At 37.1% G+C, this 20,364-nt stretch overlaps 1 protein-coding gene across 3 annotated transcripts; it reads right to left on the bottom strand.

The window, feature by feature from the left end:
- Window positions 1-1,267: 1,267 nt before the first annotated feature.
- On the bottom strand, window positions 1,268-20,364 carry LOC131771547 (sodium-dependent neutral amino acid transporter B(0)AT3). 3 transcript variants are annotated; one of them, XM_059087355.2, is made up of 10 exons: window positions 20,257-20,364; window positions 14,214-14,513; window positions 8,592-9,049; window positions 8,153-8,263; window positions 7,378-7,587; window positions 6,629-6,739; window positions 5,919-6,117; window positions 5,521-5,680; window positions 5,246-5,408; window positions 1,268-4,352 (listed from the first exon to the last, which is right to left on the bottom strand). In XM_059087355.2, the coding sequence occupies exons 2-10, from the start codon at window positions 14,473-14,475 to the stop codon at window positions 4,101-4,103; spliced, it is 1,926 nt and encodes a 641-aa protein (XP_058943338.1). In that variant the 5' UTR covers window positions 14,476-14,513; window positions 20,257-20,364; the 3' UTR covers window positions 1,268-4,100. The 3 variants fall into 3 exon arrangements, with proteins under 3 accessions (XP_058943338.1, XP_058943339.1, XP_058943340.1); XM_059087356.2 differs by lacking the exon at window positions 20,257-20,364 and adding an exon at window positions 16,301-16,441; XM_059087357.2 differs by lacking the exons at window positions 14,214-14,513; window positions 20,257-20,364 and adding an exon at window positions 11,381-11,812.

The following is a 20,364-nucleotide window of genomic DNA, read 5'->3' on the forward strand; positions in this document are numbered from 1 at the left end:
AACAATTCTGCAACCCTCTTAGGAGGAGCAACATGGCCTAAGAAGAATCGAAGGTGTGCCCATCAGGAAGCAACATACAGGCTACATAAAATCCGCTGGTTGAAAAGAGCAAAAATAACAACAAGGGCTTCATCAGGCCTTTAGATTGTCTTTCTTTTTTTTTTCTTGTTGTGCTATTTTTGACGGGAGTTAGGTAAAGGACATTTTATCAGAATGCTCCGACCGAGAAAACAAACTTCTAACTAAAGGGGAGGGTTCAGGGACTCCAGTTTTCCGGAAAAGACCTTTGGGTGAATATTTCAGTTGGAATATCATCTCTGGCAAATCTGTAATATACCTGGTTGCAGTCAAAGAGATATGTAAGCTGTGGCTACTAACAGCGACATTTGCCATGGAGGTAATTCCTCTTCTTTTCTTAATTCTTACCGGTATATTTTAAACAGCGATCAATTCAAGAATCATTATTTTCATATATCACTTCTAGATAATAAGGATCTATTCAAATACCAGATGAGCCACGTCCCAAAACCCCAACTGGCCCTCCCCAAACATTTAAATGGGCAATAGATCTAGATCTATAATCTAGATCTATAATATTAATAGATCTAGAGTTGTTCACGATTAAAATCCAAGCCAAACCATCCCTCTAAGTCCTATTGAGATAATGAAAACTTTTGAGAAATCAACGAATAATTTTTTTTTACGGGTGGAATGGTTCCTCTATAGGAACAACGATCTGGCCCTGACGCATTCTGGTGAGATGGTGATGGCAACTATAGTGATACTAGAATCAACGACATGCACTTTTGCTTCTCTTTTCGTGCAAACTCTGTGGAGCTTACACAAAATAAAAAGAATTTAACACCGTCTTTGGTGAGTTGATTAATTTATCAATCATTATCCAGCGCTCCTTGTTGATAGAAAGTGGCTATGCAACTCGCTTCATAAGTATTGTGGGACTTTTTCCTTGTTATTCGATTTTAATTTCTTCGCCTGATGTAGAAACACAAGAAAAACAGCAATAATCTCGTCAACTTCGTGAAGCAGAAGGATATTTCCAATCTCAAAATCTTTACCCAAATCTTAAAAGGTAAGCACTACTTCCCGGTTATGGTTGGCAATGGTGTACTTGACATCAAGAAACCGGAGTAACCTCCCCCTCCCCTTTTCACTCCAGGGGTGATTACTTTGGCTATGCCAATATACCTCAAAATGTGACTAGGAGCTAGTACTTCGGTTCATAGTTAAAATGATCAAAACAAATGAGTTGACTGTGATAACAAGATAAGTTTATTTCATTTCACATTATACACTAGTTGACTTGACTGATAAGCTTCCGATAACTGAATAACTGCAAAAATGTAGCATTAATTTTACTAAGACTCCCGTTATAAAGAGTCAAGTGTTAAAATGGCCATAAAATACATCAAGCTGGCTCAAAAATGTCTTCAAATTATGAATACATTTGAATCTAAACAAATATTATAACTGACAAGTCTAAAATCAGGGCAAGATATCAATTGTAGACAACAAAGTACTAAAAAGTTAAAAATCTCCTCCTAACCCATATAATGAAGTAATTCTTTACCAAATTATCATTGTTATCATACTACAACTTACATCACACTCAAGCTATTATTTTACAGCAAGCCTTTAATTGAAGCAGCCCAGTCACGTTTTGCAATCTTGAAAACTTGAGCCTCAACTTTTCAAGATAGTAGCTATAATATATTTTACTTGTTTCCATTCTCTACCATTCTGGAATACCCTCAAATCTATTGTCTGTCTACTCAAAAGAAAACGAAATTATTAAGTAAAAATTTTCTGACAAGCCCAAAGATTTAAATGAGAGATTGTTCAGTGCTAAATTATGCAAACATTAGGTATGTTTTTGGAAAAAAATACACGAGTTGCTCCTTTTAATTAGAAATATTTGTGTTTGAAGCTAAACATCAATGGGGACTACATTTCTTAAAAAATTACACACTTTTGTCCCAGCATTCTAGTTTGAAAGTTAAATTTTTTCTAATTGTATGCATCAAGTACTGTACTGTTAAAGTATACTGTGCTAGATCATTTCCCTTAATGGTCCTCTTTTTAATTTAGTGAATGAAAGCAATGAATATGAAGATTTCTGCATGACAAAGTTCTCTGCAAAATTGTGATGAAAGTTGGATGAATTTTAACAGAAATATTTTCATTGCATTTTAAAAGTAATTTGTGAACTACAACAGAAGGATGGATTCAATATCTAGAGGATAAATTTTAGTTTCCAAAGCAAAACAGCAAAACAAGCCTACTAACAGCTTGTAATACAACAGTAGTGCTAGGAATGAGATGTGTTTTCAGGCTTCAAGTGGAGTATAAGTATGTTCACTTCAACTATTGCCAAAACCTGTCTCCATAGAAAAAAAGTATCACATACCTACACTATTACATACAATCTCTGTAATTTAAGGCTTGAATGGAGCTTATCAAGTTTGAGAATGACAAGAAAAGGTACAAACCTCTTTTAAACATGATCAGTAAGGAGAGCTCATGTACAAGGCAATGTCAGAAAAAAGTATTCTGTGTAAATGGAAGGTTAGTTAAGCCACCCTGCTTTGAACCAACTTCCCTTTTTATAATTTCCCCTCACAAAGTTGCCCTAATTCATCTTGAATATTCAATAACACAGAAAATATGTTATTTCTCCAAAGCTCAAATGAATTTGCTCTCAGTTTCTTCTGTTTGGCTTCAGATTTCAATTCTGGTCAAGAATATCAGGTGTAAGGATGATAAACATTTTATCTGCAAAGTCACCAGGACCAATCTGGTTTAATTAGTTTCAAATAAAGTCACAAATACCTAAAATCACATACACGTGTGTTGAAAATTTCACAACTGTCCTGCAGTTGGCAGACAATGCACCTGATATACTAAACCATGACATCATAGCATCACTTATGAAAGGCAAGTTGAAAATTAAGATCAGAGCAATAGAGAAAGTTGTTGTTCAAAGACATTCGCTTTACCATTATTAAAATTAGGTATATGGCTGGTTAAAACTATCCACATAACTGACGAAACGCTACACTATAACAGATGAAAACAATAATTATTGCAAACAATAGCCATTTGTGCAACTGCAGGAAGATGCACCAACAAAAGTTAATGGAGTGAAAAATTCCACTACCCACAAATCACAACAACTCAGGTTATCACTTGAAATATCATTTAAACTGAGTAAGGTGAGTTGAGAGGTTTGGACCTGATACTAGCATTCTGGAGTCCTGAGGATGCACATTGACAGGCCTGTAAATACATGAACATGTACAGCCCTAAAAAGCAGTGGGTGCAGTTCATACATGCATCATTGTTTGGATTGTACTTTAACATTTAAAAACCCAAAACAATTCTATCACCTCCTACAAATGACTCTGCTAATTATTTGCAAGCTACACCTGTGCCCTATACTTTAACCTGACACCCACTAAATATCTTTATCAACTAAATTTTTAATATTTTTGTAAAAGACTCTATAGATTTTAAGGCAAGGACAACACCTTTTTATATTTTGGTTGACTTTATACAGATAAAAAGGAAGAGAAATCACCCTCGAACCCCAAAGCTAAATTATTTACATTAGCTTTAAGTTTGCTTGCTTAGCTGGCAGTTTTGTAGGTGAACCTGAGTGTTACCCTTCCTCCTTACATCAAAGTTTCAATACCCATACAAAACTGCTAATTAAGCAGGGAAAGCAACTACAAACTTTGTAATTGTAAAGAAGAGCTCCCTGAAAAACCCTGTCAGCTGATTGTCAACTGAAAGTTAACCAACAGGTTACCAATATTAGTGATAGACCCAAGAATAAAAGGAAAAATAAAAATTTGACTGTAATTAATGTATACTTTTTAATGTTGAAGTTACTCTGTATACCTTGAATCACTTATACTGACTGTTGACTGACTGTCACCCAACAGGTCTGCTGAAAACTGTCAGCTGACAGTTGGCCTACTGTTGGCTGTCTGTCAGCTATCTGTCTCACAGACTGTCAGCCAACTGTCAGGTGACAGGTGTTTTTTAGGGAGATCTTCTTCACAATTACCACACTCTTAGTGTCAATCCTCATCATCTCGAGTTCCAGACAATGGTACTTCCATGGGTGGCAGAGGTACACGAGACATTGATGGAGTGATTGATCCTGGAGGGACACCATCACCAGCACCCTGTTGAGGGGTTGGCTTCTTGTACTTCAAGATCCCAAAATAACGCAGTAAAGCAAAGATAGGAATGAAGAGCACTGACGTTGATATAAGGAGGACAATGACAGCATAGCCCCATCCAGGATAATTTAAGTCCACTGTCTTGGACTGAAAAGACCAAACAGAAGGAAAAAAGGTTAACTTGGTTTCAACCTGTATGTGACATGTAGAAGTAGTTATACCTCAAACCTCTTTAAAGCCACATTCATCACCTAATCTTTATCTGCTTGTGAAATGTTATGTTTTAAACAGACGAATACAGATACTTTTGAAAGTGGACAACAATAAAATTGTCATAGTGCAGTTTGATCATCCAGGTGAGTGTAGTCCTGAGAAGGACTGTTGTCAGTAATGGTGAAAAGTCATCATTACTGGCAACAGCCCTTCTCAGGACTACACTCACCCGGACAATCAAACTACACTATTACATGTTACCACTGGGTTCAAACCATTTACTGTAATGAAATTGTCCATGTTAATGTGTGGACAGTGTAGGCCCATGATTAGGTTTGTGATGCAAACCTTACCACTGTCTTTCTACAGTTGTAATTATAATTTACTTTTAAAGGTTAACTCTTTAACCTTCAGATCCTGTTTTCTCCCATCCATAGATATATCTTTTAGCTCTACTGTACTTCTGTTGCTTTTTTTATACCTGTGTTTCTTTGTACTTTTTCTACAACTTCTAGTTACTATTGTAACCTTTTGACCATGCAGTTGGTTTGCATTACAAAATTCATAGCTCTTTCAATTCAGTTTAATTATTATTAGGAATACAACCCAAGTTGACTCAACAATTACCAGTGATCAACAAATTTGTATGACTACAGAGCAGGCAAAACACACAACCTGTCCCATTAAAATGTTCATTTATAAGTACAATGCACTGACTATCTTACTAGTGTTAAAATCAGGCAGCTAATAGCCAATTATATTTGACAATTTTTAATAGTTTTGACAAACTTTAGCATGCATTGGACAAAATTGGCCAGAACACTTACAAGATTAGGATCCCATGCTGAATATGTCATAGGTGTGATTGCTAGATTGATGATGCTAGCAATGAGAATAACAGAAATGAGGAAAGGTGATACATAGCGCCAGCAGATCCTCCAGTATGCATGTGGTCTGAAGCCAATCATATACTGTATATCATCTTCAAACCTGTTGAGGGGAAAAGAACAAGATGTCAGAGCAGCTTTGAAGAAAAACCATAAATATAACACAAAGACCTCCAATCATGGCTCCTCCACTGAGTTTTGTAAAGTACACTTACCTTTCAATTGTGTAGATGTAACTGACACCAACAAGTTCAAACAGGCCAATGAACAGCAGAGGCAGTGTAGCACAGTAGTTATCAAACATCTGGAGCCAGTACTGTCCAGAATGCTGGGTAAACAGTAAACCAGTGATGTAACAGAAGACGCAGATGATACCTGCAAATAAATCCCATGGTTAAGTTATGCTAACATTACTAGTTATTCCTGAAGTGGCCAAACTAAGAGAGCCCTGAAAGCTATTTATATTTCATATCTCACAACATTCTATACCTCAAGACATGCACACTGATGAACAAGATAAGACAAAACAAATTCTTTGCCACCAGTGAGATACCATGCTTTAAACAGACATTTTGGACACTAAACATACAACTTTAAAGACCAAGACACCTACCAGTCATGATCTCTTTCCTCCATGGTACAATTTTCATGTCGTAAAATGGGGTGATGACTCCTTCCAGAGTTCCAAACATGCTGCCAAGTCCAAGGGTCAGCAACATTGTGAAGAACAGCACAGACCAGAGGGGTGAGGCAGGCATTTTGACTATAGCCTCAGTGAAAGCAATGAACGTCAGACCAGGGCCAGATGCAGACTGCAAAATTAAAGAAACATCACCTTGAAGATCTGTGCATGCACAACCAACTGAGAATCACAGTGGGAATAGCGTGGTATGTGGTAAGAGGTTATAGGGTTGATACAGCATGGAAACAATTAGCAAAATAGAGTACTTGAATTTTAAAGATTTGTACCAGGAATGTGAGATAAAAACCTCAACCTCCTAGATCCAGTTTTTTGTTGTATTTGTTTTGAGCTTTTGTGTGATAGTCAAGTCTTTGGCATACATATTACAACATAAATGGTATACAACAATAAGTGAAGATAGCATATAGCAACAACTATGAAAACAAAACATGTACTCGCCCACTTCTAACATGTACATATTTAAATCTTTATGCAATGAAGAGTTATCCAAATGACCTACGTAGTAACATATTTTGATCTGTGCTAGATTGACATCAATATTATTTTTATTGTGTGTACCTTTATTCGAAAATAATGCATGAATTCTTCTAGTTATTGTAATAAGATAACCTCCACCTTACCTCTGAAAGCCAATATTCCAAGTCCTTACACTTCTCAGCAACCAAGTCAGTTCCATTAGTGTTGTTTATGGCTCCATAAAACTCTTGACAATCATGGAAAGAACGAGTGGCCTAAAAAGGTACCAAATATTAAAATGTTTACCTACAAGTGATGCCACAACAAAGCTCTCTGAAGTAAAGTAAGAGAATATTTTCTAGTTCTAAAGGAAAGAGATGAATAGGGTTGCAGACTAAAATATTAAGTACTACAGATCCAGAAATAATGTTGAAATAACAGATCGGGTGAATAAAAACTGAGAAAATTGCCTGGTTTCACCAACTTAAAAGCTAGAAGTTAGATTTTTGTTACTCCCAAAGAATGAGAGTAAAAAATTAAAAGGAAGAAAAATTGGAAAGCATAGGAAAAATGAGTGGAACATATTAAAGTATACTGCATAAACAGTTAAACCATAAATAATACACAATTTAACATTGTGGGGGTCATCTATTGGGAAGAAAAATTCTTGAATTCACAAAAGTTGCAAATACAAAACTGGTCCTTTCCAGTTCTTCAACATGATGTAATTCTCAACTTAAACTCTTGAAAGATACAATTATAGACATCTAAACAACTCAAAAGAAGAAAAAAAATAGTTTTAGGGAGTTTGACAGAAGACTACACCAACAATATCAGCATTGTGTTATCTTTACAAGTAACAGGATAAGGGTAAAGTGTATAAAAGGCTCAGCATAATAATCTTATGGCAAACCTTGAATCCAAGGATGCTGAAAATAACAATACTGGCAAACACTGATGTTCCACAGTTGATCAATGAGACCATAATAGCATCGCGGTGGCAGTTGTTGTGCACTGGATTGTAACTGGACATGGCAATAAGTCCTCCAAAGGCCACACTTAGAGAAAAGAAAATTTGTGTAGCAGCTTCCAGCCACACTTGAGGATTTGCGAGCTTTGAAAACTGCAATAAGAAATTTGGGGATGATGAAGAAATGGATGAATAATCCATTGAGCCACTAGTATAGGGTGACAACACAGAGATTTCAACCATGCTAATCCAGCAAAAAACCCTCCTATCATTGCTGACCTTCTGTTTTCATGAAATCCTTCATCCTTTTTCTTTTTTCAAAAATTTCTTAACTCTTTAAACCCTAAAAGTGACCAGCATCTAATTTCTCCCCACAATATCACCCCTGAATCACAGATTAATGTCACAAGAATAAAAAAAAGAATCATCAATGAAAAAAGTTTTTGATTGGTAAACAAATTCTTCTTGTCAGCACCTTCGGAAATGTATAAAGAACAGTACAGAGAATATGCATACTGATGTTGGGGTGTCAAGGGTTAAGTCTTTGTTTCCTTTATGGCATCCCAGTGTAAGCCCACAAAAGGCATAGTTGGTGATATGCACACTAGTAAACCTTCCTCAAGTGTGGTACTTGATTAGATCATTGGATATTTGCAACCAAACACTGTAATATTCTAAGGTCCCTGACAAACATTTTATTGAAAGACCAGACACTAACCTGGGGTTTCAGCATGTGAGCAATTCCAGCACCAGCACCTTCCAAGCTGACGCCACGACCAAAGAAGATGGTCAGGACAATGTAAGGGAATGTAGCAGTAAAGTACACAGCCTTAAAATTGATAAATAAACCAACACTATTAGAGTCCTTATCAGACCTTTTCCAAAAATTTTTGGATTATGTTCATCCATTTAGCCTCATCAGTTAGTGAAAGAGACTTGGACAAAGTGGACTTATGTTAAATTGGGGGTAAGGGGGGGAGGGGGGGAGGGGGGGAGTAAGACAGTCTAAACCAAACATCCTCAATTTTAATATTCCCAAAAGTTTGCACTTTTGGAGTTGGCACTGAAGATTATTGAGGTTATAGTGGATTTTGGGACTAAAATTGTCCCTCTCAATACAGTCTTATATAAGCATAGAGTAACCAGTTATGAGTTACCTTTCCTGCTGACTGAACACCTCTCATCATACACAGGAACACTACAGCCCAAGCCACTAACAGCACAAGGACAAGATGCCAAACAAGACCACCACTTTCCTCAATGGATGGAGTCACATCAAGGGCTTTTCTGTACCAGTAAAACTGTGTGCGACCAGCCTCTTTACACTCTTCTAGCAATGTGCCATTATCCAGTCTGGGGCACGTGGAATATGGTAGAGGGTCTTGAAATGAAGCAAACAGATAGTAAAAGCACCAAGAAATGACCATGTTGTAGTACATTCCCACAAGTAGACAGACAACAACACAGGCATAACCAACACCCCCAAGGTATGGGTGAATGGCATTCCATACTCCAACAGATCCTTGTCGCAAACTCTGGCCAATGGCAAGCTCAAGGAAGAACAGTGGGATACCAATGAGGAAAAGACTTAAGAAGTATGGAATCAAAAATGCACCTGTAAATGAAAAATAGTTTTGTTAAACTGATACATGTTTTGTATAGGAAGTGCTTCATAATTGTTTGTCGGTTAAGTTACCTATGAGCTCACAGAGACAAACATCTTATAGATTAGAAAACAGTCTTAAATTGTATTCAGGAGCAGATTTCAGACTAAAGTGGCTGTAGGGCTGGTACTTCCCCTTCTTTGTTGTATTTTACAAATGTCTGAGCAACCAAACTACAAGTAAAAACTACTAGGAGAGGAAGGGGAAGTCTTTTTGTCTTGCTGTAATTTCTCTGTCTCCCTCTGAATATACTATTTTAGCTGCCCCCGTTCCTAACACTTTAAAGCCATCTAGTCTAATCTCTGATTTTCAATGCAACATTACACTATGGGAGAACACAATTTTTTCTTTTTGGAGGGGGGGGGGAAGGGGGCACATCAGATATCATCACAATACTTGGATGTTTTAAAAAGTCATGCAATGTCAAGATCATCTTCATTTTGATTTCATATGATACAGATCTACTGTTTTATTGAACTGTTGGATTAAAATTTCAGCAAATAATTTACAACAGTCAATTACTGAATCTTTAGAACCTCAAAATTGTATGGAATATGAAATATTGATGACTGTTATCACTCTGCTCATGTTCAAAGAACCTCTGGCAAATCTATCTCCCGAACTGATAAACTGAAGTAAATTCTGGAATGTCAATTATTGGTAAAAACATGTACATTTCAAGTAAAAGGACAAAGCAATGAATAAATATTCCTTTAAGAAACACTGGCAGAAGTAAGCCCATTTCCAGAGAATCTGTTTGCATTTATAGCATTGCCAAACGAAAAGGTGAAAAAATGTATGTCAAGCATATTGCACTGACTGATATTTTAGTGACTGTAAATATTTTGATGTAAAATCTTCTATGTTTAAACAAAGAGTTGTTTTGAATTTCTTGCACAACCACATACAACTGTCTCTAATCTGTTTTGCTACAATAAACAATGACACATCAAGTAAATAATTATCTCATGAAGATGCAATTACAGAGCATCACTCCTACAAGATACAAAGGGCAGTTAATCTGTGCAAAACCATGTTTTAAACTATCCTCATGCTTCATTTAAACGCTGATTTTTGTGAACAGAGTTGATCTGTCTTTGGAAAAACGATGACTTACTTTAAACAATTATCTGAAACCGCGGCCCAAGTTTGATCTCTGGTGAATAACCAGCCCTCAAACAGCGCACTTTTTCATCCTTTGGACTGCCTAATCAACATTCAGTGTGAACAGACCCAATCCAAATTTAATTTGCGCTTATCTGTTGATAATATCCATGTTATCACTAAAGATTAACGAAAGAAAACAAAGCGACCTTGATTACATTATTTTACAACAACTACAGCCACTTGACAAATAAATTTATGTTCAAAACCATTGTGAAATATTGTTGTGAAACGCATTGGGCAAAACAAAGGCGGGTTGCGGCTTGTCACAAAAGAGCCTAAGCATGAACCAGTCACACACACGTCCGAGAGCGTGACAGTATCCGAATATAAATCATTCTACGATGAACGTTCCGATCGACAGAAGACCGATCCATTTGTCTTACATTAAAGTCTTTTACAAAATCATTTGTCTGGCAATTCTTTGAGATGCTTCAGTACTGAAAGGTAAAAAACTGAACGCGGGAATTTTGGCGTGAATCAGCGCAAATACACACATAAAAATATCTGAGATAAGCGAAGCACGCAATTTTCTGAATGAAGCGACCTGTTTCTTCGTATTTTGCGGGGGAAATGTTCATCGTCGATAAAATCAGCCAGACGCACTTAAGCTAAACAAACAAGAGAATCGTTTGCATCTAAACGAGCGAATACGTGTCGCGTACAGGTCCATTTCAAAAACAATAAAAAAAGACCACAATACTTTAATCGGTTTCGCCTTCTGCATCCAGTAAGGTAGAACTAAACAAAGCCCTTCACCAGTTAAGCAGTAAAAAAAGGGTAATACGATATCTCTAAGACGATTTTCAAATACCCATGATGTTAATTTCCCGTCAATGGTTAAGGTCAGACTATGCTTTTGAATATTATTTTCATGCACAAATTTATTCAGACCGAAGACGGTCAAGTAATCTTAATCCGAAAAATTTCGAAATAGGCGTTATTTAGTTATCAACAATACAAATAAGATTGCCAGTCTGCCAATTTAACCTGTGATTAATAATAATCGAGGGGTGGACCTCCTCCAGGGTTTAGTACGTAACCTTTCAACCGATTATATGTTAAGGTTTGCCCCGGACAAAAAGGCCTCAACCAGGTACAAATATCGGATAAAATACCTCCTCCGCTTTTTTGACAAAGATAAGGAAATCTCCATATGTTTCCAAGACCGACCGCGAAGCCAACAGTGGCCAAAATAAATTCTATCTTGTTCCCCCATCCTCCTCTGTCGTCCGCCACAGCCACCTCTGGCACAACATCGCCATTTTTGGCTGATTTTTGTTCCGGGATTTCTAAATTTTTCTCCAGAGCATCCGTGACAGTTACGTTTACGACGCCATCCTTTTGATCTGCTGAAGACATGGCTGGAAAGAAACCTCCTTTTCAGCGAACGGACGGATATCAAATGCGCACTTGCTTCACCTCGAGGAGCATATGAAAACAAACACCGGTGGATGCAATGCACGTGGGAAGATCAAATTTCACTCATGACCTCTGGAGTCTTCACTTTACGTTCCCTTAGGCTACTTCTTTCTCGAAGAAAAGCTCTAAATCACACGATTTAATAATGATCCGAATTCCTCTCACTGTAAAATAGTACTACGCTACTTGTGAAGGCCAAAGTTTGAATGAACTAGAAGAAAACCATTCCGACTCCGGTAGATTATAATTGGCAGGTGCCATTCTTTTTGCCGCGTTTTCGGGCTAATTTATTTGATCTTCAAACTCTATTTACTCTCTACGTCCACAAAAGTCAGATGGTTAAACATTTCTGGACAAAAGAGGTGCAACTTCGCAGAATTTCTTTTAGTTTTAAAACTCTTTGTTTACATGAGTTGTGTTGTAAACTTACGGGGACATCGGTTCAAGCCTGTTCGGAGGTATCCTGCAGAGCTTTGGATAATTTAGGAAACGCCCCATCAAATCGAATTTCAGCGCAAATACGATCGTGAAAATTCGTCTTCGCTTCGTAACGAGGACATCTACCTCGAATCATCTGCCTACTACTTTCCAGTTAGCTGCCCGAAAATAAGACAAAAACCGAGGTAAGTTTGAAGATAATCTTTCGGCCTACGTCGTGTAACTGCATTTTAGTCTTGCAGCAGACTTCGTACAGCTCTTGTTACAGTGATTTTTACTGCTCAATTACATTACAGCTCGGGAAACACAACTTCTGTTTTCAAGTTGACTTGTTAGTTTCATTGTATTTGGAAATGGAAGCAATTTCCGTTTGCCCCAATTTTCGTTTGTAGTTAATAAGTAGACCAGAGATGCCGTTTGCATATCACATTGAAAATGTAAACCACATGCAAACAAGACGGCACGAAGGTATTTGAAATTCAATTACCTCTATATCAATAACTTGATCCCAGAACTTAACGAACTATTGTCCTAGAAATCAGGCAATTGTGGCGAAAAAAGACCTTGAAAATAAATCCTCCCAATTTTCAAGATTTTCCTGTGATTTGACTTTGAACTTGCGAATATCACGGTTTAGGTGTTACTGAATTAAGCTGGTAACACAATCATAATTAGTTTGCTCTTAGGCTTTACGTTAAGACAATGCTATTTCTGCTTGTTCTTGAGGGAAGGAGAGATAGTTTTAATACACTTTTTACAAGAAGTGATATAAATTTGTCGACAATTTTTTTTCCAGATATATTGAAGCGTAACATATCATGAGCATCGAGAATATCAGGTTGCAAAAAAAAAAAAGATAAAATTTTCTACAAAAGGAATGAAAAGAAACAGCCGGCGGGGTAAAATATTGAAAAATAAAGTATGTTGCTAAAAAAATAAAAAAATAAAAAAAAATTCTGGTCACATGACACTTCATGCGCGAAAATAAAGGCGGGAAGAAAAACGTAAACAAATACACGTGATACAATATGAAGGAAGGCAGATTCCTACAAGCCACTGATTATGAAAAATAAATTGCCCTCTGTTCTTCGAAGTAATCGCCCTTTTCGTTCGATTTAACGATATAGAGTTAAAATTAATTTGTGATTGATACGAATTTCTGGCGAGGTAACCACTTATATAGGAGAACAGAAGTTAGCTGGCAAACGAGATCGCAGTGGAAAGTTAAATCATTATGCTAATAGAATAGGAACGAAGGCAAAAAATATTGATTCGATTTGCTTGTACCAGTGATGGGCTTGAAATGGAGCTTCGATACAGAAAGAAAACTAATGAATTTAACGGCATTTTGTTTCTTCGTAAATCCACTTCACTTTAAAGTGTGTAAGGATATTTAACCTTTGCGACTGACCACGTTGGTGGTCATGCAAATCGATTTACGTAAATCGTTCGTGGCGTAGTAGTAATTCACGGTTTATTTTACATTTGTTCACATTTCCACAAAAGGTTCTCGAATAAACGTTTTTTTTTAATATAGCAGCAGAGATATTCAACAGATACATGCACTTTGTGGAATGGTGGCGCATTTCGGAAACGCAAATTTTTCACTTCGTCATTGTGGTCAAATGCGAATGAATGGCGGAAAAGCTTTGTTTACTTGTAAAGGAGAATACAACGAGGAAGAGGGGAATAAGAGCAGAGAAGAGACACTGTGAGGCTGACTTTGCCCTAGGAAAGAAAGAAACCTTGAAAAGTCTTTAAAGTCCAGCAGGAATTTTTAGAAAAATAGAGCAAAAACTTTAGTTTCGTGTTGGTTGTAAAATCAGTCAATTTATCACATGAAAGGTTCTATTGATGAATTTAAAATATCACATGTTTTAACTCGATGAAACACGTGGAAAAAAGCATTCTTTCCGCAGAAACAGAATTTTCATGTGAAATACCTAGATAATTTCATAGCTAGGGAAATTAAGATCTTTTTTTTCGACAAAAGCTCTTTTTTTCCGTTAATTCTTCGTCCGCTGAACTCCTGAGCGGGAAGGTTTTACACAGTTCCACACAAAACAAGTAGTAGAGAAAATGCTATATTACCTCCACCATTTTTCTGGCAAAGATAGGGAAAACGCCATACATTTCCAAGACCAACCGCAAATCCGATGGCAGCGAGAATGAACTCTATTTGATTGCCCCACTTGCCACGGTCGCTATCAGCTTCGTAAATTCGAACTGTTACTCCATTACTTTCTATGTCGGTGGTCGGATGCGGATTATTGATCTCCCCAATTTCCTCGTTCTCGACGTTGAAGGTGATTTTCTTGGTGTCCGAATACTCAAGATCTTCTTCTTTGGCCATTTCCAAACCTCTGAATAATGAACTCACTGTTTACGACCCTGCAACACAAAACACAACAATTGAACACCATCAATTCAGGTCACGCGGAAAGCAGCTGACCAGGCTTAGTTGATATCCGAATGGTCTTATTTTGGTGAACCTCCTACGCGCTGAATTTTATATCCAAATGGTCTTATTTTGTTGAACCTCCTTCGCGCTGAATTTTACTCCCTGATACTTTCAGCTAACGTGTGAAAAATTGCTCACAAGAGCTTCGATTCTGTTTCTTGTATTATATTTATGCAGGAGCTTATACTTTCTCGTTTCTCGAATGTTTAAAAGACCCTTTATCAGCAAGTTTGCAATTAGTGACCACGATAAATGTGAAATTTGTCAAGACGATTCGGAGAAAATGTTTAACATTCGGTGGTTACCGGTAATAGCTGTTATCACTGGAATATTTTCCTCAATCAATAGTCTGACTTTAAACACAGGCTTAATTGAAAATAATATTCTCAGCTTTTTAAGAAAAAAGGTAAAGAAACTCGAGTAAAATTGTCTCATTCGACCTCGGTCACAGCTGATCCGTATCGATATCAGAAAAAAAAATTCCGAGTGATCATGCGAAGCGAAAGGTTTCCCTCTTTTTTTTGATCGAAAAAGAACTTATGTGAGATCCTAACGCCTCCTCGAAAACCAAAGGCCTCTCTACGTGGTTACTGATCCCAAAAAAAATAATAATAAAATAAAAATCACGTAGAACCCCAGTTGACTACTTTCACAAACTCATCTCATCCTACTTTCGTCAACAAAGCTGTCAAAACAAGAAAACAAGTGACTCTCTTGAGGTGAGCCAAGTGTGAACTCGTGTAGGAAAATGATTTCATTGTTCAGGGGCTATAATGTTTGTCTCTGTCCTTCAAGGAGAAGGCAGTTTTTTCAAGGCGCTAAGGTCCCCTATCATCGTCGCTATACAGCTTTTCAATTCATGACTTAAACTTATATTCGATGATGCTCAGGTTTTACAAACTCCCCACACGGAATAAATTTCACTTCGGTAGGGAAACAAATACCATGTGACGCATCAAGAGGGCCTCGCTTTCAGGAAGCCGAGAAATTTCCCGCCAAGGTTTGATGATGTCCTGGGGCCTCGTGTACCTTGCGAAAATCACGCGAGGCGCGACAACTTCAAGGTCACGATCGCTTGAAAAGTTCGAAGTTTTTAAGTGGGAAAGAAATACGTTTTCTCTGACGTACAGAGCAAAATTCCCACAAATTTGGTCGCCAGCTGGCAAACTGACGACAAGAGACGTTATATTTCAGCTCAGTTTTGTTCAACCGAGTCTGAAACCTGTAAAGGCCGGAACTTTCTCCTTCTTTCAATTCAAGAATTTGATCGTGGCGCAATACAGTTGTAAGGGCAACAATACACACGTTTCAATTTCAATTGAATTCCCTGGTTATGGGGTAAAATGTATTCTGTTTGTAGGTGATGTACTCTTTAGTAGTACACAATTAAGAACCCTCATATATGATCACCAAATATTAAGTAATGCGGAAAAAAGCTGGTAGTTTATTAATCTTCCATTTTCCCATGTGCTATGGGGATGTACCAACAATTCATAGCAATATTAACTTAAAATTGGCTTTTGAAAATCAAGAGTATGATTTACTTATTCTTTATGATGTTTCAAGAGAAAATTCGGTTTCAAAATACGGCCATTCAAAGGGAGTGTGTGACTTATTGTTTTGCTGCACTTGAAAATATACTGATGAATGGGCTGAACTGTGGAAGCCATGAATTATGGAAAATATTTTAGAATGATATCTATGATATAGTCCTTACCTGCTAGAGTTGATCGACAGCCGCGAAATACTTGGCACAGGGACGAAGAGCGATTTACTAACTTGGCAAAGATTTAGAGAGCTCTTTTTATTTGGAAATTTCAACCCGTTACGTATCTGCCGGTCTGTTCGCGGCATTGACAGGATGAGGCATATTTACAAATTGTAACCGATGTCAGCTTTTAGACTTGTCATGTCTCAAAGATATTTGAATGCTTTCCAAGACATACAGTGAATTTTTATGACAATAGCGGCTAGCAATCGTTACTGACATTTTCGTTGTTTTTTTAATTAATTCACACCGAGCGTCTGTATTTTGGTGGTAACTTTACGAGTACGGATTTCTATACTTTTCCCGCTAAGGTCCCTGTTAAGTATCAGTTGGGTCACTCCACAGGAAGCATAAACATAAAGATTTTCGTGCTTAACTGAAACAGGCTCAAGGCGGATTTCTAATTCAGAGCGTTTGATTATACAAGATCAAAAGTTGATATTTCGTCATTCGCCACCACATTGTTAAAAGGCTTGAGAACCGGCAAGTTGGCTTTTGTTTGTGAATCCACAAAATTTGTTAGTGGCGATTCAAGACACGTTTTAATTCATCTTTTGCATGAGGGAGAAACAATTCCATAACAAGTAAAATACATACACCAAATTTGCCAAGTGATTGGATGATTAAGATATTGAATTGTATCGTATTAGGAGCGACCTTTACGTTTTTCAATTTCCATTTACTTCTTATGGATATATATTTGTACGTCTATTGAAATAAAATTCAGCGCCAGTATTAGAAAGCTTTTGAAGGAAAACAAGAAAAAAACGTTTCCCACGGGTTTTGAAGCTTCGAGGCCTTCCATTGTTGTTTAAACGCACGTAACTCGGTTTTGTGTCTTTGTAAAACAGTTCAATATGTCAAGTAGATTCTTATCTTCTTGACGCGTTTCCAGTGAAAGTGAACCGTGAAACCTACTTTTACGGGTCGCGGTGCAACAAGACAAGTCACGCTACCTTAACCAAAAGTCAAGGGATAGTTTCACTTGGTTTCACATGATGGTGTTTCTGAGTCACATTTGCGGTCGAGAGGTTATCAAGATATTTTTTATAACTCATGGATGATGCAGAACTGTAATTTCAGGTCTCTTCAATGACTTAACGATATTTTTCTGGTTTGTTGAAATCATTTGTTTTGTATTACAAATGTATCGCGTGCGCGGAGGGCAAGCTTGTTAACGAAGTTTATATAAAAGCATGCCTGCGGATAACGTGTTCTATTTTTGGTTGAACTTTCTTTACTCCGCAAACTCGAAATACTAACTCTCTTTTTAAGAAAATGGGGAATTCTACGTTTTAAGGAATCCTACGCGATTCTACAAGGCTACTTTGCGAGAAGAAGAGAGATGATTTTTCTGCATATGCCACTTCGTAACAAGGCAACACAGTTTCTTTAATATTCTTTTCCAATCTTTTACGCATAAATATTGGAAAATTAGATGACAACAATTTTGACTACACCTCAGCAGGTTGTCTCAAAAGTGAAGCGCCATAATTCTTTGAAATTCTATGCTGGAATTGCTATTCATGCCGCGTAACCAGCTAAAGTAGATCACTGCCAATCACGCGGCACAACACAAACAAATCACGTGTGAATTTTGAATGGTATGTTTATATTACAGATATCTGTAGTTTTGTGTTGTCTAAATCAAGCGATCTTAAATTGATAGACTGTTGAATCACCAACTTTGCGTGAATAAACAGTATTTAAATAAAATTTCTTTATTTTGTTTTACACAATACGTTTTGTAAGCAGGTCCTTCAAAATCGCGTGCTAATCCGAAAACATAGCGTGATTTGAAATTTAACTTTCAACTTTCAACTTATCAGCGCCGAACACCTGTTAGGATGAAATATAATTATATTGTCATTTAACTCGATGGTGGAACCTAAACAGTATCACGTGAACACGAGACGAACTGTTTCGAAACAAAATTGATTTTTCTCGGCAGTTTTTAACACCAAGGATACCTTTAACAGTGGTTTGAGAGCAAGCATAGGAAGGAACTATGCATTTGCAGTTTCTTGAAACGTACGGAAGTAGTGCGATGAATGGAATTGAAATGATAACGTCCGTATTTCAAATCCTACCTTGCGATTCATTTGAGTCTCATTTTCGGTAGTGCCGAAATCACGCGTTTCGTCAATTACCAACTGGTTTACCTCCCTACTAATGAGATTTATAGCTATTTGCTTTCAATTATTCTACATGACGAGATAAGAGTCCCCAAATATCATAGCGCTGCTAAAGACATCCTCACTTAAACCAATATTTATTTATTCTGGATTTTCGATTTAACCTCAGTGGAACACAAATATTGTCAGGACACTTTAAAAGTGACTTCTCCAAACAGGGCACTCCAATACACACCCACAGTTATTGCTGGCCTGGTTGCTAAGGATACGTATCGCTGACCTCGTTATCGATTCATTAAGCCAGATAAGACATTGTTCCTTATCAGTCATTTAGTCTCTTATTATTTTCGCAAAATTTCGATAAAACTTGTCGAAAACTCTATCAATATTTTTTGTTATTTTTGGAATGTCTGGTAATTTCCAAAAAATGCAAAGCTGGATGTTCCGTGGGAGTTCTGTATCGAGCGCCCGAAAATGGTGGCTGCTAAAGGTCGAATAATTATCCCCTGCAGGAAAATGAAATTTTCCTCTTGAAAGCATACACTGACTGGGTAAAAGTTGTCTCGATCTATTCACATGACAATGCGTTAAACTCTTACGCTAATTATATGTTCGTATTTCATTGTCAGATGATCAAATAATTACGGACATATTCTTATCACTTTCGATGCATGGCGTCTAAGGAAACTTAAATCTAACTGATCGGGGAACGCTTATTTTGTACTTAAAGTAAGTGACCTGTAAAATAGCGACACGGTTCAACCTTTTGTCCTCTAAAACGACGGTGTTTTGTTTATATTGCTCGTATATTTTGACCCACGTATTGTTTCGCTACAATAACGTATTTTTCGAATATATTAAAGAACTATACAAATTCTCCGAAAGATGATAAGAAACCTTCCCTTGCGCAAAAAATATCAGTTTCATATGTTATCCAAAACGAGCCGTTAAAGCACAATTAGAATGATTGGATTAATCATAATTAAGCTTAGTTCAAGTAAAGAGTACATATTTCAAGTGAGGTGGTATAACAATACTACAAACTCTACTGAGACCTGTACAAAAATTGTGCAATAAGTTTCACAAGGAGATTGCCTATAGCCTAAGTCAAAAAATGCTGATTAATTTCATTAGTTCTATAACGATATGATAGAATTATCTAAGAAAAAAGTTCTCCCGCCACGTGCACGTGGACACTACAAAGGTCACGTGAAAATTTTTATGAAAGATTTGTCTTCGAGCGACATGGAGCTTCGAACTAACAAAACACTTCCTTTAGCTCATAAAACCATTGCCATTTTTGTTAACTTCCCCTTTTTCTCAGTAACAAAATTTTATTGTCTCAAGCAGTTTCCCAGTGTGACATCAAATTCTGACTGGTCGTTTCTTCTCATCCAGTGATTAATGTTTAACTTCGACCCAACGCCTACGTTTGTGTTTACATGAGCTCACATGTTCGATTTACGGCAAGCGCTTAAAAACCATCGAAATAATCCCTCCGGCACAAAGATAAAAAACTAGTGAATGAATCGGAAGTCACTTAAAGACAGAGAACAATCTATTTCGTAGAAAGAAGGGAGTCGTAATCTAGTAAAATAGTCGAATTCTTCGTGTTTACGGTGCCTGTTGCCTCGTTTCACCGTGTGTTTTGAATGACTTTGAAACTCTACGGTGGTCTCTCTGCGGTTTTCCTGACCACCTAATCGCAAATAGCTGTCTTAAAATATTTAAATATGAGTTGTATCAACTGAAAAATCACCCAAAACATACCAATAACTGAGATCCGAAGGGCTTCACTGACTACCGTCTATATACCACGTGGAATACGCACAAATAAGTCGAAAGTAAAAGTCGCTCCAGCTTGAAATCTTAATTTGC

The sequence above is a fragment of the Pocillopora verrucosa genome, chromosome 1, assembly GCF_036669915.1.
Source record: "Pocillopora verrucosa isolate sample1 chromosome 1, ASM3666991v2, whole genome shotgun sequence".
Lineage (NCBI taxonomy): Eukaryota > Metazoa > Cnidaria > Anthozoa > Scleractinia > Pocilloporidae > Pocillopora > Pocillopora verrucosa.